The sequence below is a fragment of the Wolffia australiana genome, chromosome 19, assembly GCF_029677425.1.
Source record: "Wolffia australiana isolate 7733 chromosome 19, ASM2967742v1".
Lineage (NCBI taxonomy): Eukaryota > Viridiplantae > Streptophyta > Magnoliopsida > Alismatales > Araceae > Wolffia > Wolffia australiana.
The window spans coordinates 3,806,418-3,816,204 of NC_135853.1; the positions used below are offsets into that span (position 1 = coordinate 3,806,418).

The following is a 9,787-nucleotide window of genomic DNA, read 5'->3' on the forward strand; positions in this document are numbered from 1 at the left end:
TTCTCTCCCTCTCTCACTCTCTTATTATCTACCTCCCTCCCTCCCTCTCTCTCTCTCTCTCTCTCTCCCGTCCCTCTCTCCCTCTCTCTCTCTCTCTCTCTCCCTCCCTCTCTCCCTCTCTCTCTCTCTCTTTCACTCTCTCTCCCCCTCCCTCCCTCCCTTTCTCTCTCTCTCTTTCACTCTCTCTCTCCCTCCCTCCCTCCCTTTCTCTCTCTCTCTCTCTCCCTCAATCTCTCTCTCTCTCTCTCTCTCTCTCCCTCCCTCCCTCCCCCTCTCTCTCTCTCATTCTCTCCCCTCTAACTCTCTCAATCTCTCCCTCTATTATTCTCCCACTCTTTCACTCTCTAATTATATTCCTCTCGGTCTTTTTCTCTCCCTCTCTCTCTCTCATTATCGAACATTCAGATGAAGCCTAGTTAGATGCGGTGAGATGACCAAGTCAACCTGACATTGACCTTCACATTTACTAGTCAACCTTACTGGATCAAGACTGGACCAAGGCTGAGACGGGACCTAAATTCAGGTCTAGGTCTTGGTTTTTGGTAGAATAGGACCAAGACTGGACAGTGTCCTTCCCTAAAGTTAAGTACCTCAAATTTTTTCTTCCCATTTTAGCGTGCAAAAAACTCTTGGGGTTCAATGGTACAATATACCTAACAGATGCTCCAGTTACCTAACTAGACAGTCGGGCGTAATATTATTTGCTATTACTTCTATATTTCACCTCGTAATCATTAAACCACAAGATAAGTTATTCCGAAAATGAAACAAATTTTCTGACGCAAGCCTTTGGTACCATAGTTCAAGTTCATAAATAAGGATCCATCTTCCCTGATAAGAACCATATCACTTCAACCCAAGAAGCTTCAATATCAGATTGAAGTAATCGTACTTATACGCTGATCTGAGAATGTTTACCTTCTGCTTGTTCCATGGAGGGACGCCAAAGCTAAACTCCAGCAAGAGATTCCTGGTTAAGACCGCCTTCTCGTGGCTGAACGTGTCAAATGAGAACTTTCCATGGTATCTACCAAAGCCGCTTTGGCCCACTCCTCCAAATGGCAAGGTGTCCACGATGAACTAAAATCAGGCACACAAGAGAATAGTTCATCACTTCATTTATCTCGAAGGAAATAAAGGTCAATCTTCATTCTTACTTTATTACTTGTTTAAGAGTAGAAAAAGAATAAACAGCAAGTACTTTTCCGTGTTACCTGGACTATAGAATCATTGAAGGTTAGGCTTCCAGATGATGTTTCCGCGAGTATTCTTTTCTTAAAATCCTTATTGTTGGTGTATGCATAAAGGGCCAGAGGCTTGGGCCGCGAGTTGACAAAATCTATGCTGTCTTCGATCTTGTTCACCTGATAATAGAAGTTGAGAGCAAAAGGATGAAGCTTGGAGCAAGCGGGAAGGGTTTTGAGTCATTCATTGGACTTACTGTTATAATTGGAAGCAACGGGCCAAAGATCTCTTCTGTCATTAGCCCAGATTCAAGAGGCGGATTTAGGAGAATCGTAGGCTCAATATAACTGCGTATGAAGATATTCTGTTAGGCTGTTTTCTATTTTATTTATGAGAGAAATATAATTTCGTATAAATGTTGTTAGGAAATTAAATGGGTAGGAATGTATTAGGTACGTAGGTTTAGAACTCTATTTAGAAATATTTACAGATAATTAGGTTGCCTCAGAATGAAAATAAATAAAATGGGAGACTAACAGGTTACTTTCGTCCATGAATCCTCCATGGACCACTGTTGAAGCAACTCCTGGTTCTTCCAGCATTCCTCTCAACCTTGTAAAATGGTGTTTGTTTACAATCCTTGACATGCTTCCGATCTTCTGAGGGTCGTTTCCGTAGTAGGATTTGATCTTCTTCTTCAGTAATTCAATCTGGGAACCAACATAAACGCGGTATTATACACAGTATGATTTAAAGTTTACCGTATCCCGTGCAATTTTGTACTGAAATTGAACCGCGAGTTTGTAGTAGATAAGAGTAGGAGAGTTTTGGGGCTTTGAGTTTACCGCAGATTGCACATGTTTCTCTTCAATAAGGAGATAGTCAACGCCGATGCATATTTGGCCACAGCATAGTCCCCACTTAGCGTTCGTTATCCGTCTTATGGCAATCTTCATTAGATAATAAACACCACTCGCCGTGAAATTTATTTACGGAGATAGTGACCACTATGTATAAACTCACAGGAAGATTGACTTACATTAAACTCTCTCTCGCTGGAAAGTGCATCAAGAATGGCAGGGCATTTCCCACCCAACTCCAACGTGACAGGAGTTAAATTCTTCGCCGCTGCCGACATTATACACTTACCTGCATTTTGACCTCCTGCAGTTTTCAGCGTTTAGTGAGTTATGGATAAATGATTCTATAAAAAGGCGTAGTAATGAAGATAATATGAAGGTTTCTTTAAATGTAATGTACCCACCAGTGAAAAAGACGTGATCCCATTTCTTGGACATGAGCAGCTCCCCCATGTCTGGTCCTCCTTCAAAAACCCTAACGGCGGAGCTATCAAGGTACATGGGGATTTTCTTGGCCAGAAAGGCTGAGGTAGATGGAGCATGCTCAGAGGGCTTGATGACTGCAGTGTTGCCGGCTGCAATGGCACCCACCAACGGATCCAAGGCCAGACCTGCAAAGTTGAGACATCTATTCATTATTATGTTCTTAATTTTATAAAATTTTCTTATAAATATCGTTTTCTTCATAAGATTGTTTTCATTTTCATGTTATTTTATTATTCTAGAACAAAGTGGAAGCACTAACAGAATGGAAAGTTCCAGGAAGAGAAGATAAGGACAAGTCCTAGAGGCCCGGGGACCAGCTGGGCTGAAGTGGGGAGGGCCATTAAAGGCACGGGAGCCTGCACGTCAATGTATTAAACCTTGTCATTATCATGGAATTATTAGAATTTAAGGAAACGTCGATAAGAGGGCATACGCTCTTTGGCGCCATCCAGCTGTCAAGATTTTCTAGAGTATAATTGATTGATTTCATTAGGACTCCGATCTGCGAGACAGCCGAAGTAGAGGTGAGCCACGAAGAAGAATAATAATATGAAGGATTTGTAACATTATTATTCCATCAAATATTTAGTAACTACGCAATTTTTCATGAGTTCTTCAGTGTGTGAATTTTTCAAGATTTTCTAGAGTATAATTGATTGATTTCATTAGGACTCCGATCGGCAAGATAGCCGAAGTATAGGTGAGCCACGAAGAAGAAAAATATGAAGAACTTGTATCATTATTATTCCATCAAGTATTTAGTAAAATACGCAATTTTTCATGAGTTCTTCAGTGTGTGAATTTTTCAAGATTTTCTAGAGAATAATTGATTGATTTCATTAGGACTCCGATCTGGAAGACAGCCTAAGTAGAGGTGAGCCACGAACAAGAATAAGATGAAGATCTTGTATCATTATTATTCCATCATGTATTTGGTAAACTACACAATTTTTCATGAGTTCTTCAGTGTGTGAAGAAGCATGAGATATGCTTGAAAGTATAAGATTGAATAGAACTCACACCCGAGTAGTGGAATCGTTAACTAGTTCAGACAGTCCTTCAGGCGCAGCTTATGCCGAAGTAAGAACGGTGAAATGCATTATATCAGTCACTTCCAAATTCTCTTCCAAACTGTCGTATGATACGGTAAAACCCGGCGGCACTTAAAATTGGAAATGTGAGAGAATGTGAAGGAGCAAGACCCACAAAATATAATCCATGAAATATTTCTCTCACGAAGGTTAATGACGGAATATGATATAAGCTTCTAAATATAACATAAAACTATAAATTATGGGAACCAAGCTGACCTCATCCCTGAAGCATTCTGCAGACGGTTTTCCAAGATCCTGGTGAAGAACTTGGCAAATCTCTTCTTCATCATCTTTGATAAACTTAAGTAGCGCCTTCAGCTGAGATTTCCTCCACTTGGGATTCCTGGTCTTCCCTCCTCTGAATGTTTCTCGCAGCTCTGCCTGCGCCGTGTCTATCTGCTTCTCCATTTCGTCTCCCTCTCTTCCAAAATTGATGCAATCCTATTTAACTAGCGTCCCGTTTGCTCCATTCAAGGAGGGGAAGCCTACTGCCGACACCTACGCATTTCCTTGATTAACCAGCTGCCTTTGATTCTCTATTTAATAGTTAAATTTGACATATCTTGTGGGAAACTAATTCGGGTATCGTTGGCAACGATATATTTTTGTAATTACGATAAGTTTCGAACGGTCGATGGAGTCGATTTTTCATAAATGAAAAATACCTTCATAAACTAAATGTAACTAGCTTTCTCTTATTTGAGAGAATTTATCCTCTTTAGTCCGTCCACTCACTTCGAGATCTGGAATAAGAACTTAGACGGATGGCCACATACAATTATACATACATTTACGTGAGAGATCATACACCAAGATCCCATGAATCTGGAAATACAAGCGAAAGAACAGTGAAGTTTAACTCGTCTCCAGTTCATGGGTATCCTTTTATTCCTCTTACCTCCTGCCTTTCAATTAAAGCAGTAGGAAAGGACGGTCCAGCTACCCTTGATGGAAAGGCACTCTCACCCAACCACGCTGAGAGCTTCAGGGGTATCGTCTAGCATTGACTTCTCCCAGCAACCAACTGCCTAACTGCTCGAAAAAGACCCTCTCATAGCATGGGCATCAGCTTCTGGCCTGTTTGCATGTTGAACAATCGATAATTTCAAGAAACCCTCTTCGTCTTCCTCTGTCATTTTTTCCCCTTCTTAAAGTCTTCCTCTGACCTGTCACATTATTCAGATGAAATCCGGCTTGCATTATAAGACTGCTCTGAAAGCGGTAAAAGCTATTCAATCATGCTATTTATTGCTCTAATTATGAGTCCTAATGCTATAGAAAAAATGGAGTACTCTCTCCTTTCCTGTCTTGCACGACTTGAACTTATCACAAGCTGTCATTTACCATCGTCACGGATTTGTGGGTATCGCTTGATCAAAATGAATCTGAGGAATCACTTCTGGAGAGAGAAGCCTTTATCCTGGGTTTTAACATAGAGATAAAAAGAAACAAAGGATTGAATAGCATGCCACCATCGACCCCCTTATAAACATCTATACTCTGTCTGCCAAGCGTAACTCATGGAACCATATCGCGTCCAACCAGTGAAGTTTATTACACCAGCCACTTTAAATTTTCTCTTTCCTTTGTAATTGATTTTATGTTGGTCCACTACGTTATACTTATTGAAATAAAATTGGATTCAGAATGACCTGATTACGATGGCGCAATAATGGGCAAGATTTGCCATACCAAGTTGGATCATGATCCAATAAATATTTAATTCTGGATGGGAACTAGGATTGAGGAATTATTAATGATTTTAGGTCGGGGAGTTCATCCAGACATTTTATTTTTTTCCGGAATAGTTGTCTGGATATTCCTTACCCGTCGAGTCTGTGGGTCTCCTAATAAAGCTTCTCGATAATCGGCGTCGTCAAAGGTTAGGGGACCTGTTCCAAACACAATAATTGCTCTCTCTCTCTCTCTCTCTCTCTCTCTCTCTCTCTCTCTCTCTCTCTCGATCAATCGATCGATCGATCGTCCCCCCTCCCTCTCCCTCTCCCTCTATCTCTGAATCGCCTCCTCTCCCACTCTCCCTATCTCTCTCTCTCTCTCTCGCTCGCTCCCTCTCCCTCTCCCTCTATCTCTCGATTGCTTCCTCTCCCTCTCTCTCTCTCTCTCTCTCTCTCTCTCTCTCTCTCTTGCTCCCTCTCCCTTCCCGCTCTCTCTCTCTCAATCGCTTCCTCTCCCGCTCCTTCTCCCTCTCTCTCTCTGTGGATCGCTTCTATCCCTCCCTCTCTCTCGATCACTCCCTCTTCATATCTCATTCTCTCTCTCCCTCTCTCTCTCTCTCTCTCTCTCTCTCTCTCTCTCTCGCTCGCTCGCTCGATCGCTTCCATCCCTCCCTCTCTCTCGTTCACCCCCTCTCTCTCTCTCTGTCTCCCCCTCTCCCTCTCCCTCTCTCTCTCGCTCTCGCTCTCTCTCCCTCTCCATCTCTCCCTCTCCCTCTCTCTCGATCTCTCCCTCTCTCTCTCTCTCTCTCTCTCTCTCTCCCTCTCCCTCTCTCTCTCTCTCTATCTCTCCCTCTCCCTCTCCCTCTCTCTCTCCCTCTCCCTCCCTCTCTCTCCCTCTCCCTCTCTCTCCCTCTCCCTCTCTCTCGATCTCTCGTTCTCTCTCTCTCCCTCTCTTTCTGTCCATCTCTCTCTCGATCTCTCCCTCTCCCTCTCTCTCTCTCGATCTCTCGCTCTCTCCCTCTCTTTTTCTCTCCGATCTCTCCCTCTCCCTCTCTCTCTCTCTCTCTTTCTCTCTCTCTATATCTCCCTCTCTCTCTCTCTCTCTCTCGATCTCTCGATCTCTCCTCTCCTCTCTCTTTCTCTCCGATCTCTCCCTCTCCCTCTCTCTCTCTCTCTCTATCTCTCTCTCCATCTCTCCCTCTCCCTCTCTATCTCTCTCGATCTCTCCCTCTCCCTCTTCCTCTCCCTCTCCCTCTCCCTCTCTCTCTCTCTCTCTCTCTCTCTCTCTCTCTCCCTCTCTCTCTCTCTCTTTCTCTCTCTCTCTCTCTCTCCCTCTCTCTCTCTAGATCTCTCCCTCTCTCTCTCTCTATCTCTCTCTCGATCTCTCTCCCTCTCTCTCTCTCTCCCTCTCTCCCTCTCTCTCTCTCTCTCGATCACTCACTTTCCCTCTCCGTCTCTCTCTCTCTCTCGATAACTCCCTTTCCCTTTCTCTCTCTCTCTGTCGATCACTTCCTCTCCCTCTCCCTCTCCCTCTCTTGCACGCCCTTTCCTTCTTCCTTTCTCTCTTTCTTTATCACTCCCTTTCCTTCTCCCTATCTCTCTCTCTTTAGCACTCCCTTTCCTTCTCCCCCTATCTCTCTTGATCACTCCCTTTCCCTTTCCCTTTCCCTCTCCTTCTCTCTCTCTCTCTCTCTCTCTCTCTCTCTCTCTCTCTCTCTCTCTCTCTCTCTCCCCACTCCCTCTCCCTTTCCGTCTCCCTCTCTGTCTTTGTTTCTCGATCGTTCTTCGTCTCCCTCACTCTCTCTTCCTATCACTTCTAGGAAAGGACATGGTCCGATCTCAGTTTGGTCGGGTCTCTGGTGGGTCATGTTGACTAGTTAATGTTAAGTTGATTTGGTCATCTAACTGCATTTAATGTCACCTCTGGTGCTGAAGCAGTGGTTAATAATGAGAGAGTGAGAGGGGGATAATGAAAGAGTGTGTGAATGAGAGAGGGAGAGAGTGGCACTGAGATAGTGCTAAGGCAGAGAGAATACCATAGGATGAGAGGGAAAGAGAGAAAAAGAGAGAGAGAGGGAAGTGAGGGGGAAAGAGGGAGAGGGAGCAGCGAGAGGGAGGGAGTTCAATAGAGAGATGAGAGGAAGAGAGTGTGTGAGAAAGAATGAGAGAGAGAGAGAGCAAAAGAGAGAGAGAGCAAAAGAGAGGGCGAGTGAAAGAGAGGGCTAGATGGAAAGAGGCAGAGAGTAAGAGCAGGAGAGATGGTGACAGACAGAGGGAGAGAGAGAGGGTGACAAAAAGTGGGAGAGAGAACGAGAGGACTTGAGAGAGAGGGAGAGCAGGAGAGAGTTTGAGAGAGGGGGAGATAAGGAGAGAGGGCCTTGAGAGAGAGGAGGGGGAGATCATGAGAGAGGGAGAAATCAAGAAAGGGCGCGAGAGAGATGGCCTTGAGAGAGAGGGAGTGCGGGAGAGAGGGACTTGAGAGATAGGGAGACAGGAGGAGAGGGAAAGCTGCCTGAGAGAGTGAGAGAGGGAGGAGGGGGAGAGCGGGGGAGAGGGAGAGCGGGGGAGAGGGGGATAGAGAGAAGGAGAGAACAAGATAGAGATAGGTGGAGAAGGAGATCGGGAGAGAGGGTGAGAGAGAGAGGGAGAGAACAAGATAGAGAGAGGTGGAGAGGGAGATCGGGAGAGAGGGTGAGAGAGAGAGGGAGAGAACGAGATAGAGAGAGGAGGTGAGGGAGACAGGGAGAGAAGGTGAGAGAGGGGGAGAGAATGAGATAGAGAGAGTGATAGAGGGAAAGAAAGTGAGTGGAAGAGAATGAGAACGAGAGCCATGGAAAGAGGAAGCGAGGGATGGACACCAAATGAGAGAGAGAGAGTAAGACCAGAAGAGAGAGGGGGAGAGAGAGGGAGAGAGAAAGGAAGATCGGGTGAAAGAGTGAGGAAGAGAGGAAGCAGAGAGGGAGAGAGGGTGGCCGAAAGAGAAGGAAAGAATGAGATAGGGAGACGGATAGAGGGAAAGCAAACGAGAGGGAGAGAGTGAGAACGGGACAGAGGGCGAAAGGTAGGGAGGGAGGGAGAGCGAACAAGACGGAGAGTGAAACCTGAACAGAAGGAGAGAAAGAGAGAGAAAGAGAACGAACGGGAGAGAGTGAAAGAGAACGAGAGGGAGAGCGAGAGAGACAACAAGATAACGAGAGAGAGAGAAGGAAAGAGAACGCACAAGCAAGAGGGAAAGAGGATGACAGAGAGAGAGAGAGAGAACAAGCAGGAGAGGGAGAGAGGACGAAAGAGAGAGAGGGAGAGAGGGTGCAGGTGAGAGAGAGAGAGAGAGTAACGGTCTTCGTTTCGGTTAGATGTGCGAACTGGATCGAAAGGTTCAGTCAGCCCTAAAAAGGTTGACCGGCGGTCCCATTCGGTTCGGTCTGACCGAACTTTGGTCAAGCTGTGTCCTTCCTTTCCATTCCCTCTTTCTCTCTCTCGATTACTCCCTCTCACTCTCTCTCCCTATCACTTCCTTTCCCTATTTCTCTCTCTCGATTACTCCCTCTCCCTCTCTCTCCCCATCACTTCCTTTCCCTCTTTCCCTCTCTAGATTGCTCCCCCTCCCTTTCTCTCTCTCCCTCTCTCTCTCTCTGTCCCGATCGCTTCCTCTTCCCCTCCCTTACTCTCTCTCCCTCGATCACTTCCTTCCCGACTTTCTCTCTGTCGCGATTACTCCATCTCCCTCTCTCCCCCTCTCCCTTTCTCTCTTGATCGCTTCCCCTATTGCTCCCTCTCCCTCTCCTTCTCTCTTTCTCGATTGCTTCCTCTCCCTCTACTTCTCTCTATTGCTTCCTCTCCCTCTCCCCCTCTCTCTTTCTTCCTCTCCCTCTCCCTCTATATCTCTATCCCTTCCTCTTCCTCTCCCTCTCTCTCTATCGCTCCCTCTCCCTCTCCCACTCTCTCTCGATTGCTTCCTCTGTGGGGTTTGACCTTGACTGGGTCCCATTCATTTTTTATTTCCGGCTCAGCACTCTCTCACTTCCCACTTAAAGTTCCTTTGATAAAAGGAACAATGTTGAACACTATTTTTCTAGAACATGGGTTTCTTCTATTTGTTTTTTCTTCCTTCTTCTTCTCCCTTGTTCTCTCCCACCAGAACTTGTGCTGTCATGGAGTGGCAGCTAGGATTTTATCCCAACAGTTGGTATCAGAGCCTGAAGTATGGTCCAAGGAGGAAGCAGGAGCAGATCCATGCCACGACGGGCTGGTGAATCTGCCTCGCAAGCTGGTGGGATATCTTCAGCATAAGGTGAGTCTTCTGGAACCTCTGTCGTGATGCCCAGGTCATTGGTCGAGACTGGAGATGGTTTCCCCATTCTCTCCAAGCAGAACTATTCCCTATGTGCTATGAAAATGCAAGTTCTATTGGAGAATAATGGCTTATGGGAAGCCATTGAGGTAGAGATGATGACCCAAAAGAAGGATCGGCAAGCGTAGTCAAATA

General features: G+C 45.5%; 1 protein-coding gene and 1 long non-coding RNA gene across 2 annotated transcripts; one reads left to right on the forward strand and one right to left on the reverse strand.

The window, feature by feature from the left end:
• Positions 1–751: 751 nt before the first annotated feature.
• LOC144715736 (aldehyde dehydrogenase family 3 member F1-like) lies at positions 752–4,162 on the reverse strand. The gene is made up of 10 exons (XM_078590709.1): positions 3,842–4,162; positions 2,965–3,033; positions 2,791–2,887; positions 2,450–2,656; positions 2,225–2,349; positions 2,031–2,135; positions 1,723–1,895; positions 1,442–1,532; positions 1,215–1,364; positions 752–1,080 (listed from the first exon to the last, which is right to left on the reverse strand). The coding sequence occupies exons 1-10, from the start codon at positions 4,031–4,033 to the stop codon at positions 847–849; spliced, it is 1,443 nt and encodes a 480-aa protein (XP_078446835.1). The 5' UTR covers positions 4,034–4,162; the 3' UTR covers positions 752–846.
• LOC144715737 (uncharacterized) lies at positions 2,535–2,978 on the forward strand. Its single transcript, XR_013584724.1, has 2 exons — positions 2,535–2,663; positions 2,771–2,978. It is a non-coding gene; the product is annotated as an uncharacterized LOC144715737 (long non-coding RNA).
• Positions 4,163–9,787: the final 5,625 nt, after the last annotated feature.